The sequence below is a fragment of the Malurus melanocephalus genome, unplaced genomic scaffold (assembly GCF_030028575.1).
Source record: "Malurus melanocephalus ecotype Western Australia unplaced genomic scaffold, MMel_1.1 scaffold_156, whole genome shotgun sequence".
Taxonomy (NCBI): Eukaryota; Metazoa; Chordata; class Aves; order Passeriformes; family Maluridae; genus Malurus; species Malurus melanocephalus.
Window position 1 is genome coordinate 1,679,642 of NW_026623388.1, and position 18,346 is coordinate 1,697,987.

The following is an 18,346-nucleotide window of genomic DNA, read 5'->3' on the forward strand; positions in this document are numbered from 1 at the left end:
GGCCCCTTCCCCGCGAGCAGCGCGGAGCGGCCCGAGGGCAGCCCCGCCACCCTCCGCGGGCAGCCCGGCACGCCGAGCCCACCTGGGACCCCACAGCCGCCGAGGCCGGCGCCGCCCGCAGCGCCCCGGCTCCGGAACAGGAAAGCGGTGGGAGGCGCTGCGGGCGGAAGCGCCGCCCGGCCGGAGGGAGAGGCGGCATGAGCGGAGCGGAGCCGGGGCCCGGTGGGGCTGCCCGGCCCTGCGGGGCCTCCCTGCGCTGCTACCCGGCCCTGCCCGTGTGGGTGGTGGAGGACCACCAGGACGTGAGTGCCCCGCACTGGGCTGCCGTAACAGGGATGGGGACGCCCTCGGGTGGGGCATGGGGAGTGGCTTCGTTTGTGTGTGTGTTTGTTTGTGTGTGTGTTTATTAGTCCGTGTGTTTGTTTGTTCGTGTGTTTGTGTGTTTGTTTGTTCCTGTGTTTGTGTGTTCGTTCGTGTGTTTCTCCTCGGCGCGGAGGCTCCGTGTGGGGGATGGGAGCGGAGAGAGGTGCCCGGTGCGGTCACCGGCGGTCTTCCCTGGAGCTGCGCTTTCCCGTCATGTGTGCGGGTTCTGCCCGCTCCAGGCGCTTCCTTGGGAGCAATCTTSCCCTCCACAGCCATGCACAAACCCCAAACCTGCCTTCCGTTCCGCTGCCGAAACATGAATCAAGTGCAGTGCCCAGGTGACCTGATTTTCCTTCCCCATTCAGTGATTGAGCTGCTTATTGCCATGATCGCATTTTGGCATTTTTTAAAGTAATCGTTGCTGACTTTTTTTTTTCTTCTTTGTGTCATTAATTGCTACAGTTAAAATAATACCTACATTACGCTTCTGTTATAATTAGCTGGCTATTAGTGGGGTACTTGGAAACAGCCTTACCCAGTGTATGACATGTCAACAGAGGACAGGTAAATATAATCCCATCCCAACAAGTAGATTTACTCCCACTTGACGAGAAGTGTTAAATCTGGAGCTTTGTTTATTTTTCGTTGAGTCATTAAAAAAGGGAGTGAAGAAGGAATTGCTTTTGAGCTGCTGCTTCTGGCTTCTGATGGGATTTTTACAGTAACATAAACTGAAGCTTTAATCCTAAAATACCAGGCTCTTTATTATGTTCTTTGCAAAGAGAAAATATTCGTGTGATAAAGTTTGTTAAAGAAAACAATGTTACAAATGCAGTTTAATGCAGTTCATTTTTGCTAAGACTCACTGAAATATTTGATGCTGTGATAGCTGATTTTTCATGGTAGCCAAGGACTTAGTGTGTCACTGATAGGAATACTGAGATAATGTCTCTTAATGATTCTTCGTTTTAGTTGCTATATTTCTGTTTTCAATTAATTTAAAGTCTATTAATACTAAATATACACACTCTGTTTTTATTATATGAAGGTGGATGGATTGGTCTATTTTGCATAAAATATGGGGCTTTTTGTCCCAAAGTGTAAGAACTTCACAGAAAAATTTATATCAATCTGACAGTGATGTTCCTCCAGAGCCAGTGTCGGTAGCTGCATCATCATGCTTTGATTAATTACAGCAGTTGTCGTAGAGGAAACTTTTTTCTTAATCCAAATCAGGAGAACTTGCAAGGTTAGAGACCTTAGTCTCTCATGTCTCTTGCAATATGTACTTGCACTTATCTGAGGTGACCCCTCAATTTTAATTGAAAAGATTGTAGGTTGTTTAGTAGACCAGGTTTCTTCTTTCTTCCAAAGAAGTAAAAGCCATGGATCAGGGAATCCATGTTATTTTTAACCTTGTTTTATCTACTATTGCAACAGTACACATACTGTTCCGCCCATGCAGTTTGCAAGGTTTGTCATTTTAATCAGTTTTATGCCAAAAAAAAAGTAGCTCAGTTGATGTTGTAAGGTAGAGGTCACATATAATTTTTGTTGCTTCTTACAGTCTTCACATTCCCTGTATAATAGGGCTGTGATTCATAATCTTTATTAGATTTKCTCTGGCAGCCAAGACACTTGATGTCTTTTAACTGTGGAAGAGACTCTGTGTACTACAGTTCCAAGTAAGAGGTATCACAAATCCACTGTCAGTTTTCTCATTTTTACCACCCTGTATTATTGTAGTTTAGTGGTTTGCTATGCTRTAAATTGGTGAGTTGCCTCATCTCCYGTTTTTCACCCTTGTGAGTGAAGARCTTCAGCAGGGAATAAAATTGGGCAGTTGAGAAAGGTAATCTCTATTGCAGCCATTTAATCATGTAGGGATTAGGAATTAGTTCTTCAAGAGGSATAGGTTTAATAGTCAGCTAAACTTCAAATCATGGTGGGGTCAGTTTTAAGTCTGTATCAGTTAACTTACAAAACACGAGTAGCAAAATGTTTTTAATTTCACAGCACCCATGCATGGTGAGGAAACTTTATAGCATGGGGAAGGATATACAGAGGCAATGATCTGCAGAGGAGGAAAGGCATTCCTGGGGCTTAGTTGTAAATGAGAAAAAAAAAACCCAGCCTAGGAATTGAGTTGAACGGTCAGTGAGAAGAGGTACTGCARGCATGACTTCCTACAAAGAAGTAAAAAGGATGTGAAGCTGAGATTCTTCACCAGTTTCTCATCTGGAATACTTGGGCTTATGATAATTACTGTTCATCTACTGTTCAGTTGTCTTGCCACTGGAGTTATTTCTCCTTTATTGTTTTCTGTCTCCTCCTCCCTCTAACCCAAATTCTGAAGGAGTAAGAGTGGTGCTGGTGGTTTTGCTGCTAAAGACATTGCATTTTTCAGCCCACTGGTTATCATTAAGATGTTGTTATTCTTGTTGTTTTAGGTGCTGCCTTTCATCTATCGTGCCATTGGTTCAAAGCATCTTCCTGCCAGTAACATYAGTTTTGTTCATCTTGATTCCCATCCAGACCTTCTTATTCCTGTGAATATGCCTGCAGACACAGTGTTTGACAAAGAAACGCTTTTTAGGTAAGTTCTGGGTGCTGCATCAGAGCAAACTTSAAGTCTACTTCTTGCTGCCTTTGATTCAAAGTGAATATTGGTATGACTGCATAGGAGGGATGAACAAAAGAGATTAAGTCAGGTTCAAGTTGTATYTTCTGTCTTTTTACTTTTGCTAAAACTTTATTTTCAATGGAAAAAGTTGCACATCGAGCAATTGAGATGTATAAGTTTGCTTTGTGCATTTGCTCAGAGATACGATGATATCCCAAGTATTTCCTCTGGGTAACAGGAAAGCACTCTGCATGGATGCTACAGTCTACAGCTGTAGTTTTACAACTGTCTTTCTCTCTTCACACTGAAAAATTGACTTCGAGATTGAAATAACATATCCTTTGTTTGCATACTGAACATGYGATGTTGAACAAGCTTTTCCTATTGCAATCATAAAGACCATTATTTTCCCCCACCATCTAAGGTAGGTTGATAATAAGCTACAGAGTGATTGTCTGCTATTGTCTTTCTCTTCCAGTTTAAAAAATAAAAAGTCCCCTGTAAAAAGTCCCTCTCCAGCTTACTTGTAGTCCCCTTCTAGGTATTGGAAGGTCCTATAAGGTCTCTATGTAGCCTTCAGGCTAAACAACCCCAACTCTCTCAACCCGTCCTCATTGAAAGAGGAACAGGAAAGATACTCCAGCCCTCTGTTCATCTTCATGGGCTTCTGTGGGCCTGCTTGAACAAGTCCATGTAATTTTATGCTGGGGGCCTTAAGCTGGATGCAATACTCAGGTGTGGTCTCACAAGAGCAGAGTAGAGGGGCAGAATCACYTCCTGTAAACTGCTCATCACRTTTTTTTGTTGCAGCCCAGGATACGGTTGGCATCATACACATAAAAAATTTAAGGTCTTGATAATGAGGAAAGATGCTAATCCTGTGGATGTGGACTGMTCCGCATTAATTACTGAGATAATATTTAAAATCTACTTGGAGCRGTAAAACACACTCATGATGTCAGTTTGAAGTTACTTAGATGTTGATGATGTTCCTTGCACTTTCCTCTGATATATCAAGAGGACGTAGAATCACARAATCATTAAGRTTGAAAAGGCCTYCAAGATTATYGAGTCCAACCATTAACCTAATGCTGTCAGGTCTACCACTGAGGAATTTATAATCAAAGTGCTATGCTAAGAGTGAAGCTGATTCCACTCTGTCTGAACTTCATTATATTTACTGCTGGTTTGTCTTATGAATAAAGATTTCCCTCTTYTTCTTTCTTTGATGATGTTGCCCTTACATGGAGTGCTAATTTTAGGTGATTTGCATGGGGCCTTTAAGATGTGGAAGATGTTTGTTGTGTTCTTGATGTTGTTGTGTTTTATTTAGAGGGATAAAGTAATATTGCTATCTTCTCTCTCTGTTGGTTACAGCGAATTAAGTATTGAAAACTGGATTATGCCTGCTGTTTATGCTGGTCATATTTCTCAGGTAGTATGGCTTCACCCGCCCTGGGCTCAGCAAATCTCAGAAGGGAAACACAATTTTCTAATTGGGAAAGATGTATCGACAACAACRATCAGGTAAATTGTCTGGTGTCGTATATAAGTTATATAACAACCAGCTTTATAGCTTTTCATTGCATTTTTTGTGTTCTTGGATAAAGATAAAAATTTAATTTGYATTTATAATTTCCTTAGAACCTAATGAAGACACACGTGTGTGTCAATTTAGTCTTGGTCTAAATAGTAAAATTGTTATTTGGTATCAGCCATAACTCCGTTTTTCTAGCGTGAGTTTTTTTGTTCGTTTCAGAGTTTTTTGGTTTTTTGAAGTTAAAAAGTTAAACCCTAGTTAAGCACTGAAAAGGTACTCAGGTGRTGAATTCTCCATCCTTTAATAAGCRATKATTGACCTGGGCAGCCTCATCTAGCTTTGAAGTTAGTTCTGCTTTGATCAGATGATTGACTAGAGACTTCCAGTTGTTTGTTTAAGTCTTAATTATTCTGTGATTCATGTTCCAATCAGAGCCCCTCATCATTCTGCAGSATGCAGTTCATAATAATTTTGCATTCACCATATTCACTGCACTGTGATTTTCTACAGTTTTAATGGATATTTGCAAATCATGTCTCTTGTCAGTGTAACAGAATAAATCTTTTGAAGCAAGTTTAACAGAAAACAGCAGAGAAATGCTTTGTTGTACCACCTTAAATAAAACATTATAGCTTTACAATTCTGAATCTGAAGCATAAAGCAAACCTAAAWAATGTAAAAAGAAAAAAAAAGCTAATGCTTTCTATAAAAAGCTAGTGCTTTCTATTGCGTTCAATCGTTTAGCCAACATGTAAGAATACTTCATGATGGTCTCACTGCTCATTCACTGGTGGCTTAGCAATCATGAAAACAGCATTTCAGGTTTCCTTTTGAAGACAGTCCAGGTTTTCTTCAKGTTCTAGGCTTACTGAAACCATGGAGGTAGAAAGGAAAATAGTCCTCATAAATACAGATGTCCTGAAAGTTTTRATGACATGAGATGGATAGGCAATAGATACATTCTCTTCCTAAGTGGACACTAAGGTACTATGAGCTAATGTTGAAYCCATCAGAACTTCTGGGAAGATGTACTATGAATGTCTTGTCAACAAGATGAAGTTGTAATCCAGCCTTTCACCTTGGCAAGCTCAGRGTAATCCATCCACAAGACACTGGGGAACTAAGCTTCAAATTTTTCATGCTTAGGGAATTGTCTTTATGGTTGATTGATAGTGATACCCTGTAATCCAATGAAGCCTTACCACAAGCAAGCAGAAGTTCACCCTTCTCCTTACTCTTATCTTTATCTGAGTTTATGATGCTTAAGGCTTARTGTGCTTAAATACAGCTTGAAAATTCTGCTCTCTGGATTTTCACTGTAAATAGAAGTTTTGGTGTTGCTTTTGGTTGGTTAATTGTTTTRGTCTTTTATTTGAGTGAATTCAATTGATAGTTATTTATTTATCCTCTAGTTACAGTCTCTATCACTTAGTGAGTCTGTTGGAGGCAAAAAGTTAAATTCTACCTGTGAATTCATAATATCGCACTTGCACTAAATCAATATTTATGCATTTCAGGGCACTTCTCAAACCCAACTGTCATAATTTTCCTGGAAAATTAGAAAACCAAAATATCCATAGCTCTGCAATCTTATATGCCATAATARTGACAATATCTTGTCAATTCTGGATGTTGTCTTTAAAATGCAATTCAGTCACAAATTAATCTTAGTAGCACGTASTGCAGAATCTTTTTCTTATCCATCAAAACCTTGTAGGGATATCATAAAAAATAGAGTGAATTTTAATGTATTTATTCCATTATAAAGAAGTAGAAAAACTTTCATTTAAAAAACTGAGGATTAAAAGAAATAATTTTATCTGCACAGTTTTATTGCTTTCATTACCAATTAAATATCTATTCATTCTTCTCTGGATCCCTAAAGTATAAAATGCTTCTTCCTAAGCTCTTAGCCAAGATGTATATTAACTGTGAGTTATTGTCAATTGTAGGGTTACGGGCACAGATCATTACTTCTTAAGTGATGGTCTCTATGTTCCTGCTGATCAGCTAGAAAACCAGAAGCCTTTAAATTTGCACGTCATTCTCATCAATCCTACTGAATCATCAAACAGCCATGAAGGAAATGGTGAAGTAGCATCTGCTAAAAGACTGAAGCTAAATACAGATGACACAGCAAGCACCACTTCTGCCTCTTTAGTGGCTCCTGGTGACCTTGATCACATCATCCCGAGTGTGAACAAAAAGGAAGAACAAAATACAGGTGCCCAGAATGGGGCAGAAACGTTGTCAGAGTGCTCAGCTTCAAGCTGTCTCAAAACCAATGAGTGCCCAATGAGAGACATTGTTAGAGATGTCTGCCAAGTACTGCAGAAAGGGGATGCATATGTTTTGGACATTGACTTAGATTTTTTTTCAGTTAAAAATCCATTCAAAGAAATGTACACACAGGTACGCATAACAATTGAATGGCCTCATACCATTCATAGAGAGTCCCAGCCTTAGTAATTTATGTCTATGGAGAAACTCTCATCCAAGATAAATTAGCAGATTAKCTGATCTGGGTTAATGACTCATGGTAATATTTTAAAGAGATACTTGTTAGAGACTATACATGGTAAAAAAAATACAACTACCAGATAGAGGGAGTTTCCTAGACTTGATATCAGTATTGAGTGTACATGCAAACTCAGGGGGATACTCCTGCTTCTTGCTTGGRACATACAGGTTGCGCTTGGATTTCCAGAGGTTACCTTCCATGTACCCACAGCAAGACTCATCAGGGAGGGATGATAGATTTTATCATTTTTACCCTCTGTAACATGAGCTTTAGAAAGCCACCATGGTATCAGGAGACTGCCTTTCAAAAGGCACAGTAGTGGTGATTATCCAAAGAGTGGTAGCTTGTCCTGWTGAGAGGCTGTTATGCTCATTATTGTCTTCCATACTAGAGTAGGGAAATGATCCCTTTTTGAWAAAGGAAGGCTTTGACAATTCGGTTTCTCTTGAAGAGTAATTTTTTTCYTTTTTTTTCTTTTTCAAAGACRGAGTATGAGCTTTTACAAGAGTTGTACAATTTCAAGAAGCCACATAAAAATGCAACAGAGGTATGATGCTTCCTTGTGGAATGTATGAAGGAATGATTCTTTTTATTTACCCAATGAAAATGAGTTACGACAACAGGAAGGAACCTATCAAAGGTGCTTAATGAAGTGGTCTCACATTTAGCTATGCAGTTAAATGCTAATTAGCAGCATCTTAGCAATTCTTTTCTATTAAATGTTTTGATTAAACATGTGAATTGCATAAATATTTAGCATGAGTGAAAATTGTTTTTTGTAAACAAATGGTAAGTGACAAGGAAGGAATGAAAATATAATAAGTCACCAGCAAACTTTTCTTTTTAGGGGTCAACAGGGCTTAGGCTTAGTGGGTTGGTTTTCTTTTGTTTTTTTGGTGGACAGTTTTTTGGCTTTTTTTTTTTCTTTTTGTTTTTTCTTTTTTTTCCCCTACTCCCAGGATCTCCCTTTCTTTGCCCTCGTTGCTCTCTCTTGATAGTCAGAGCTGTGATGAACATGTACTTGGTGTTTTACCTTTTTGCTGAGATGTGGAAAGGACAGTATTATGCCACTGTGCCTTTCATTTTATGTGCTGTGTGTTTCTAAAACATGGAAATACAAGCTTTCATAATCTCATCTGGACACTAATACAGAGAGATTCAACACAAGTATCACAAATTAACGAAACCTAATTAATGTATGTGAATAAATAGAGATATGTCAAATATTTGACAATTGATTTTTGTATTTCTTAGTCAATCAGCAGTAAAACCAGGTACATATTTAAAAGGTGCACTTTTTTGGCTTGTTGTGGGAAAAACAGAGCAAAGTGAGGTGATTTATTCTGAAGCTATATGAGTTTCTGCAGGCATTTATTATGATCTTCTTGAAAAGATGTGCTGTAGGAATGAATTGGTTGTTTCTGATTCCCCAYTTCCAGTAGATCAATCATTACAGAATYTAAATCATAGGGTAAGTCATGATGTTCTTAACTGGTTGTTTTTTTCCTAACATATTTTCATGTATGCTTATTTAAAGGAAGACTTGCTGGATTGTGTTGAAAACCGTGTTCATCAGCTGGAAGATCTGGAAGCAGCTTTTGCAGATTTATGTGACAATGATGAYGAAGAAACCCTGCAGAAATGGGCTTCATATCCTGGGTAGGAGATTTAAGTGGCTTAAATTGCAAACAGAAGTTTGAGAATTGATTAGTCCAGCGTTTTGATAACCGAAAAGGATAGGATCTATGCAAGTGTTCCATTTTCCTTTAGTTCTAGAAGAGAAAGAGACAAAACAAAAGGAAAGGCAGTCTGCTGCCTTCAGCACCAATGTAMGCTTTGGAAGCTCAGTCTTGTACAGCTTCCTGCAAGCTCTGTWGTCTGTGGGTGGAGGGATATTTGGTGACTAAAACCTTCATCAGTGTGTAGCACAGCTCTCAAAAAAAGCAACAAGCCAAGGAGGACATGGAAAAGTTTTTTGGTGCTCCCAAAGGTTGTCCTTTCTTTGGAAAAATGGAAGTTAATGAAAGCGTATCTGAGCAACAGTCTCCTCTAAATATYGGAACTGCATCACTCTGCTTTTAAACTAAATGTTTTCAGCTGAAAAGAACAGGGAAAGTCTGAGCTTTTGTTTGATAGGAAAATMACTTATTTTCCACATCAAATGCAGCAGTTACTGTCCAACCTCTGTAACAGTGACAAGAAGTATTTCCTATGAAGTTCTTATGATTTTTCAGTTACAACAGCTTCTCTGCAGGTCTGCCCTAAAAGAACCCCAAGGAGGACTTCYCAGTGGCAAGTAACTTCATATACCTGGTGAAACAGTACAATAATACTSATAATTTCCATTTATGCAGGTGCAAGATGACACAGCGAGGCAAATTTCATCTTCAAATCCTAGACCATAATGTCTTTCCTCTTTTTTCGTCTCCTTTTTTTTACCCATTTAAGGTATATGTATGTGTTTCCAACTGATTGTAACAAATTTTTGTTTTAATTCCAGAATGAAGCCACTTGTTCAACTAGTTCACAGTTTGAAAACCAGGATGGAAAGCCCAGACTATGAAATGGTAGGTGGCAAAGTAAAAGAGCAGAAAGCAGGCAGATGTCAAAAGCATAACTTCAACAGGAAGGGAGAGTCATACTTCCCTTCAAACTTGCTTCTTGATTCAGGATTTTGTGAGATTTTCCAGGTAGTTTTCCTGGGGTTTTAAGTCTTACTACTTAGACTAGTTTTTCTTTTCAAAGCTACTAAAATTCAAGTCTGCTTGTCTGTCTATATTTAGGCAACATTGGTTGATCTTCCAGGATTGTGATGTCTTAGGCTGCACTGTGAAATTTCAGCAGTCTGTTGATTTTCTTTGTAGAACTTCAAATAAGGTGCCTATTTGTAAAGTATCAGAGCTATATCATCTTCAAGGGCTGCAGCATACTGTGAATTCATAAGAAGAGGTACAGTGTACTGGAGATAATGAAAATATCCATACAGYCTCCAGAACTGTACTTGCTTTGTTTAAAGAGCAAGCTGGGGGGGAAAACCCCCACASCTCTTACTGTCTGAAGAGGTGTAAGGTACCTGATGTGCTAGGGATGGTGTCCTGAAGAATTTCTACACACATAAGCTRTATCAATAATTTGTCAACAGAAATTAAATCTCTCTTTAATTTACCCATAGGTCCATCAGGCTGGTCTGACCTGTGATTATGTCGAACTTCCTCACCATGTTAGCACTGAAGAGGAGATTGAAGGCCTCATACAGTCCATTAAAGTTCTTCTGACAGATCTGCCCAAGCCCACACTTGTGACAGTTGCTCGGTAAGACAATGCAGATGCTTTTACTTTAAAATACCCACAACTATGAGTATTTGAAAGTAAATACTCCACGACAATGCTCATGAAACTAAATGATCCTGTCAATGTAGCACTGGTTCTGTCTTAAGTTCTGTATAAATGGAAGCCTTGTAGAGCAGTGAAAATTGACATTTGAAAACATTGATCATAAAACAGTGAAATCATCTGCAGAGTTTGGGGGGAGTTCTGCACTGGTGGCCAGTTTTAAGGGGCTTTAGAGTAGCTGGCACAGATTGCAAAAGCAATGATGGCTTAATCAGCTTCAGCATAGGTTATATGAAGCCTGTGATGAGGTCTTGTGTATGTTGGGCTTGGTAGCTGTCACTGGCGTTCGTACATCTCTACCTGCATTACTTGAGCTAATTAGAGCAAGGCTGGCCTGGGCTGAAATCCCACCTTTCTTACTCTCTTGCTCTAGGGTTTGTTATACTACAGACAAGTTTTTTGTTTCAGTGAAACTTTTGCTGGGACTAGTTTTCATTTAGTAGGCTGAAAGGTCTAGTGAAGCTTTTTGTTACGGGGTGAAAATCATGCTTCCAGGACACGAAGTGTATTATTTGGACTAACAGGATGGAGTTTGAGGCCAGGGACTGTTCTGAAAAAATCTAATTTGAAGACCACAGTGTACCTCTTGACAAATGGTTGCAATTTAATCTTTTAGAAATCCTAATTATGCCCTTAAAGGCAAGGCAACAACAGCAGAAGCTGACATGAAACTGRTTTTGTCAGCAAGAACTAGTATGGCTAATACCTGCAATAAAAAAAAAAAATCTGTATTCCCTGTGCTAATTGCAGGGTTATTATCCACTGTTGTGGAGAAAGTAGAATCATCTCTGAAGATCTTCATAGATAAAAAATTCAGGAAATCTCAGCTCTTCTCTTTTACTAGTGTCTGTTTGAARTTGATTAATAGAAACTGTAAAAACTGCTGTATACCAGATATTGTGAAGATCTATTTTTCAAGTTTTCCTACCTACTTTACTGGTAGCATTTGAATTTTTCAATCATAATTTTGTGCATGTCTGTTAATTAGAGCATTTACTTGAACATTGACTGCCAGTATATTCTATGTCAGATTCAGGAAGAGAGTAGAATTGGAAAGATTAGGTCATGTTGCTGATCTGCTCCAGACTTTCTATTAAGCTTAAAAAGTAGTGATGAGAAGCACAGCACTTTGCGTTGAAGGGATACTGGGAGGGAAAACTTGCCACAGTATGAAAATAGCTTCAGCCTGGCCACAGAGCACTGCAGGAATGCACAGTATGGTCAGGGTGACGATATCTGTATTCTCATGTTTTTTTCTTTTACAGATCAAGTTTGGATGACTATTGCCCTTCAGAGCAGGTTGACATCATTCAAGAGAATGTTCTCAGTTTACTCCGTTCAGTGTATGGCTCTCTGGATGTGCACTTAGATTACGCAAGTCCTTCATCTTCTTCGTGACCTTTCTTCATGTGTTGCTGTCTAATGCAGTGGATTAATTTAAATTGCATGTTAGCTGTGGTTGCAAGGGAAGACTACTGTTATTTCAGCAGGTGGCACTAGAACCCARGCTGACCCAGAGCTAGGTTTGAGTTGCACGGTTTTCTCCAAGTCRGCTGCATCTGAACTGGCAGTTATCTGTTTGACTTTGTTCAAATTAGTTCTGTAATCATGATTTTTACTGTCTTGTTTGTTAAAATTGGTGCAAGAGAAACGACTTTTTGGAGAGGGTTTGGGAATGGGTTGTCCCATTTCTTTGTGTCTGTAAAAAATAAAATACATAATTTCTTAAAATGGATTTCTATTGTGTATGTTTTTTACTCAGTGAGTAACAGACTTGCTCCTGAGTTGCATTATATCTTTAAAAAAATCATCAGCTGTTGGCTTCTGCCCCATCCACAGAATATAATTTATGTTTATATTCTGTTTCATTAATATTCTCTAATTTTGCCTTAGAGTATTTTATTGGTGGCTCAGTTAATATCCCTAATGTACAGACATTGGCTTGGTATTTTCACTGTTACATAATCTTTAGGATCAAAAATTATGTGTGCATGTGCATGCTTTTATCTTTTAAATCCTATAAGGAATTGATGGTTTCCTCAGAAACAAAGATTTAGCTTCAGTGAAGTCAGCAGCAAAACTTCTGTACCAAGTTTTCACTCATTTTTGTATTGCTATTTGGGAAATAACAGCTTTAGGACTGTTTAATTTAGAAATCAATATAGTCGTAGAGAAAACTGCCACTTTCCCAGGAAAAAAAMCCCACAGGATTTATTGGGAATTAAACTCAAACAGGAAAGAGAAAATGTCACGTAGAATATTTTATTATGAATAAATTTTGCTTGTTATTTCTTCTGAAGTAACAGAGTTCATTTCCTTCCATTACTGTTTGCTTCACAGAGACTTTGTGTACTTGTAGAATTTTTTACTACCTCTGCTGTCGTTGTAAATGACTATATTGTAGAYTGTATATTTATAATTCATTTTAAATATTTGTTTCAGTAGAATGGATTCCACGACCATGGATCCATTTTATTTGCATTTTTATCATGTGTGTGTCACATGATGTGCCTAGCCTTGGAGCCAATTTTATTAATACTTCAWAAAYTATAAACAGCCATGCATYGCATACAGCAATTAGTGCAGACAGRTCATGTGCTGCTTGTGTAAAGATTGGGGTTTTTTTTGAAGTTAAAGATTCATCATGCTGGGCTTTGCATAAGGTTGTAGGAAACGAAGAAAAACCATGTGGGTCATGGCTGAGCTCCTCCTGGGTGTGCAGGTGAGAGCCCCTTTTCCTTGGGGAAGGCCTGGGCAAGGGAGGGCTGCCTGGCAGCTGGGGTTGAGGGATCCTGCTCGAGGAGCCTTGAGCATGGACCAAAGTCCACAGTGCCTGCACCTCTGCCTGGGTGCCACTCGGGTGCCTTGTTTGGTGAGGTAACAAAATTAAATTTGCTTCTTCGCATTTTATCTATGGTCTTGTGGTTGCTCCYGTGCCCTGCCTCTGCTGGCTGATGCACATGCCTTCACCATGCTTCTGTAGAATCAAAGTAACATCATGAATTGTCTGTTTGTTATCCAGATTATTTAAGAATTCTTCCTTTCAAGCATAGTTCTTGTTTATGAATATCAAATTGTTATCATCTGAAATTTCTGACTACCACAGCCTGTGGATACATGCCTGAAAATGCCAGTCTTGCATAGTAACAAAGACAATAATTTCTACATTAAGGACATTTGCAAGGTTGTTTTTTACTTYGGGCAAAAGTAATCAAGCCAAGCCAGAAACAGGTATCTCTTTATTTCTCACTTTTGTYCTATATGGCTTGTTTATTAACCAGATGTACAAATCCCCCATTCTCTGTGTCTGCCTCGTTTTCCTCTCCCCTTATTTCAGTATGTGTTATGCAGAACAAGGCAGTGAAATCACAATGCGTAACTCCTCTAATCAGTGCTGTAGGGATGGGACAGGAAGGCCCATTAGAAATGAACCCACTTGAGGACATGAGYGTAGCAGCAGCATTAAAGTCAGCAGCCTCATACTGTCTCGTCTCTAGGTGCCCCTGCCAGCTCTGCTACTCCCTTGGGCAGCACTGAGCAGTCAGGATGCCCCCTTTGGAGGGCATTTGCAGACACTCCTCGGTGGTAGAGATAGTTCTGTCTTAATCAACCTGAGCATTTTGATATAAAGRGTAAAGTTACCACACATTTGTGTGCAGTGTGAAATAGGGCCTTMGAGCAGATACACTGAGCAGCCTCTGTCTTCCCTGTGCATCAGCAGCTCTTCACCCCAGCAACTCCCACCTTCCCACTGTGGAACAAAACGAGCTTTTCCAAGAAGAATGAGCAGGGGATGAGTCAGATGGCAGAGGTTACCACGTTCTGTTACCATTTCTTCCTCTCCGTGAGGCTTCTGTGTCTCTGTGGCAGCTCTGTCCCTTGCCTTCTGCTGGTAACTGCACTGTGAGTCAATCACCCTAACCTTGGTCAGAGCTGGACTGGAGGCTGGAGACCCAACTCCATAAATATTTTCTTTCTGCTGCGTGGAAGAAAAAGATAAAAGTGTGGAAGAAAAAGATAATTCAGCAAGATGAGTCTTGGGGGAGGAGACAGTTCCCAGGAGGTATTTAAAAGGTTTGGGTATGTGGCACTTAGGGCTRTGRTTTAGTGATGAACTTGGCAGTTCTGGGTTAATGGTTGGACTCAATGATCTTAGAGGTCTTTTCAAACCTAAACAATTCTATGGCTCTGTTWGTAGGAGATCCAGAACATGGGTCTTTTCTCTGTTTGCATCCAAGGGATAGCCCTGGAAGGCCCCTTTCTGTGCTCTTCGGTGGCCCCTGTTGTCTTCATCAGTACCACAAACCCTTTGCATGTCCCAGCCACTCTCAGGAGGAAGGATGRAAGACATGAATTTTCTGCCTTCATCTTTCAGTGTCCCTTTCAGGAGGAAATCCTCTGTCCCCACAGCAGAGGTGCAGCTCCCATGCCCCAGTGTAGATGGCACGTCTGGGACCCAGCAAACCCAGTCCCAGCTCCTGCTTTGTCACAGACTTCCTCACTGTCATTAGGATCAGCCACAGACCTGTCCTGGGAGAGAGGCAGACTGGCTTAGGTGTACAACGACCCCAAGGGAGAATCACAGCACCCCCACAAATGTATATTAATTCCTTGCCTGTTTTTGAGGCTGTGGACCACTGTCTGCCCTGTTTCTCTGTCACAGGCACAGCTCACAGWGRTRCTGGATCCCTTCACTGGTGCTCACYTCCCTGCAGGCTTACAGGGACTCCCACCTCCCCTCTCCCTCAGAAAAGGGAGCTCTTGTCTGCARAGGAAAGCTTTGTTCACCATATCCCCAGGTATTCAAGAAGTGGCTCTGGTCTGAATTTTTGTCTGGTTCTGTGTAGTTGTTGGGTGTTTTTTTCACAGTTTAATTGCAATTTACTTTGAGTATAAATAATTCCAAACAGGGATACTTAGCCCTCTCAAGGAAGGAGGCATCTCACTGGAGAGAGACAAATCATTCCAGCCTTCCCTTGCTAAATGCTAGTTRCATATGTTTCAGCAGCTTCCATAAATATCCTAAGGGTTTTGCACATCTTCTACCACAGGGGATTGCATTGTCTGCTGGGCTGCTTTCTTAAGGATTGCATACCTTCAGCAGAATTGTTAATATTGCATTCTGCACCGTGTCCTTGGCAAAATAAATAAATATTCATTTGTGTTTGTCTTTCAATGCCTTATGGAATTAGGTCCATTATGTGCAAACTTAGGGCTAGACCTCCTAAAACAGGTCTAAAATATGTCCATCTCTTACCTGCCCTAAGCAATACTAAACYTTAGATTTATTCAATGTACAATGCCACAATGCACAGTCAAGAAATATCTCCCAGCAGAGCTACTAATATGGAGCTATTATGCTGAATATCACTGCACTATATCTTTTCTAGTGTTTATGTCCTTTGTACTCTGCTTGTTACCCAGCATCTCTCCCAGCCATTCTTGTAATTGCCACAAACGTGTTTTGGACAGCACAAATTTAAAAAGACTCCAAGGTGTACCAAAGCCTTCTGGAACACAGTTACCCTGCACCAGGCAGTCCTTCCCCGCTGCTCGATTCTGCTCAGCTCTGAATACTAATGGCCAAGCTAACTCGAATACCTGACTTTAATGTATCAAAGCCTGCCTTGGGACTTTCTTCTCTTTAGTTCAACTTTATTTATTTTTGCACTCTAAGCACAAGTCACCAGCTACCCAGTTCCCACTAACACTGAATTTCTGAAATTATTTGTGTAAGTCCAATTGCCCAAACTCAGATGCCCACTTGTTCCAGGAAGTCCACTAGTGTCTCTGAGCTACTCCCTACCTTGGCTCTTGGCCAGTCATTAAACTGAGACCTGGCTGGTCATTCTCAGCAAACCCTGATTTTTTTGATTTTGTGTATCTTTTTTGAAGTGGCATTTTAGGAATATCTGTAACTAAAATCAGAATATGAATGCTTTTTATTTCCATGACTCTAAATGCTATTTCATTTCAAGTAAATATGGCACTGCTTAAAGCTAGCTCATTAAAGTTCCTGAGAAGTGCAAGTCAAAAACTGATGCATTGGTGACTTCCATTTCCCAAATAGTCTGAAAGTTTCAATGTAGGTGACAATAACATGTCAGACAGAAATACTTCACTGACAGGACTTTTTGTTTCCTTGTTTATAAGTTGCAAGACTAATAGAAATAAGTTTATAAAAYATGTATAGTACACTGGTTTTCTTAGGAAATTTGACAGAATAAAATCTACAGATATAAAGTTTTGCCTTTGGTGATGTTATGGATGCTGCTTCTTTCCTAACATGTCACCCCATGTATCATTAGACAGTGCAGCAGTATATAAGTTATTCCCTTTCTTTTCCTCTCAGATTTCAAGGAGGTTAGCAATCCTAGTAACAAAACTCTGTTCCTTCCCCTCCCATGTCCTCATCCTTGGGGTTTTTTTAATCCACTTCCTTTGCCTTGTTTCTCTCCCTTTTTTCCTTCTAAGCCTTTAATTCGTTTGATATTTTCTCTCTCTAGATAACAGACCAATACTCAGCTTTAAAAACTCAAAAGGCACAAAACACCTCACAAYGCTGAATGCTGCAGAATTAAACATTCTTTAGCCACCTTTACTGGCAGTATTATACATGGTTCTTTAAATCACAACCTTGTGCACATTGCAGAATAAGTAACACTAAAGTCATCAAACAAGATGTCTTATTAAAGAGCTATTTATAGTTGTGCTGCTTAAGCCTGTTGCCAAAATGTCCTCACAATTAGGTCCAACAGCTGAAAAGAAGGACCATTCAGTGAACAAAATGCCTGGKACTGGCCTTATGGAGAAGAAACGCTTTTAAAGCACTGAAGGCTGTTTGGGATGAATTGCCACTAATATATTTATTTTTGCTGCTCCCTGTGATTGCTCAGGTATCTGAGGAAATCCTGATAAATGCCTGGCACAGGTCAATAAATGTTTGAAAAGTGACTAAAACAGAAGAGAGTCTATGTACTTACAGATATTTTTAGGAGAAAATTCCAAATATAAATGTGATATATAATCCCCTCCTTTCACGTCTTGCGTCCTTCTCCAACCTGCCGAAGATACTTCCTTAAATTTCCATTTCTCCCTTTTGTATTTTGATATCTAATTGTTAATATCTAATTTTATAATTAATAACTTGTAATTATATATTATTTAGGTGGCTAAAAAAATCCACCTTCTCTTTGATTCACTGGCAATAATGAAACTGGTGTTTTTACCTGTATCTTTATTAATCAGTAAAAATTTTTCATACTGGGTTGCTCAACATTGTTTATGTTTTTAATGTGTTTGCTTCAATGTGAAGTCTTTAATTTTTTTGTAAGATTAAGAAGATGTATGAATACAAGTGATTTCATCTGAAAAATTAAATATATTAACTGAAATAAGATCAAGATGTTCCAACTTTCATATTTCAGAAGAAAAATACATTTTTTWAAAAAATTCCTAATTGTAGCTAAGAACAAGAGCATGGCTGGGACAGCTGACTTGAGCTGACCAAAGGGTTATTCTATACCACAGAATGTCATGCCTGGGATATAAACTGGAGGAGTTACCCAGAAGAGAGTCTGATTGATGCTCAGGGATGGGCTGGGTATCAATGAGCAGGTGTTTCTGCTGGGTTTTAGCTCTCTCTCCTCCTCTCCTTCATTATTATTGTTATTATTATTATTATTATTATTATTATTATTGTCATTATCATTTCATTTTACTTTGTTTTAATTATTAAATTGTTCTTATCCCAACACAGGATTTTAAATTTTTTTCCAGATTCTCCTCCCCATCCTGTCATGGGCATGTGGCGGCACTTTTTAAACCAATACATGAAAAGAAAGTGATCGCTGTATTGATCAGACTTTTCAATATGGCATCTTAAGAATCAATTAAAATAAGTAAA

The 18,346-nt window shown here is 39.4% G+C and overlaps 2 protein-coding genes across 4 annotated transcripts in view; one reads left to right on the forward strand and one right to left on the reverse strand.

Moving 5' to 3' along the window:
- DROSHA (drosha ribonuclease III) overlaps window positions 1-154 on the reverse strand; it is a 72,865-nt gene extending 72,711 nt beyond the window's left edge. The window contains exon 1 of one of the 2 annotated variants that reach the window (XM_057371746.1): window positions 83-154. The gene's annotated coding sequence lies outside the window, so the exon portion shown is untranslated. The remainder of the gene's footprint in view (window positions 1-82) is intronic. The other variant, XM_057371747.1, reaches the window with a different exon arrangement.
- Window positions 150-12,185, forward strand: CUNH5orf22 (chromosome unknown C5orf22 homolog). 2 transcript variants are annotated; one of them, XM_057371749.1, is made up of 9 exons: window positions 150-302; window positions 2,814-2,959; window positions 4,364-4,513; window positions 6,479-6,938; window positions 7,532-7,594; window positions 8,585-8,706; window positions 9,548-9,614; window positions 10,220-10,359; window positions 11,706-12,185. In XM_057371749.1, the coding sequence occupies exons 1-9, from the start codon at window positions 198-200 to the stop codon at window positions 11,836-11,838; spliced, it is 1,386 nt and encodes a 461-aa protein (XP_057227732.1). In that variant the 5' UTR covers window positions 150-197; the 3' UTR covers window positions 11,839-12,185. The 2 variants fall into 2 exon arrangements, with proteins under 2 accessions (XP_057227732.1, XP_057227731.1); XM_057371748.1 differs by lacking the exon at window positions 150-302 and adding an exon at window positions 1,397-2,055.
- The last annotated feature ends 6,161 nt before the right edge of the window (window positions 12,186-18,346 follow it).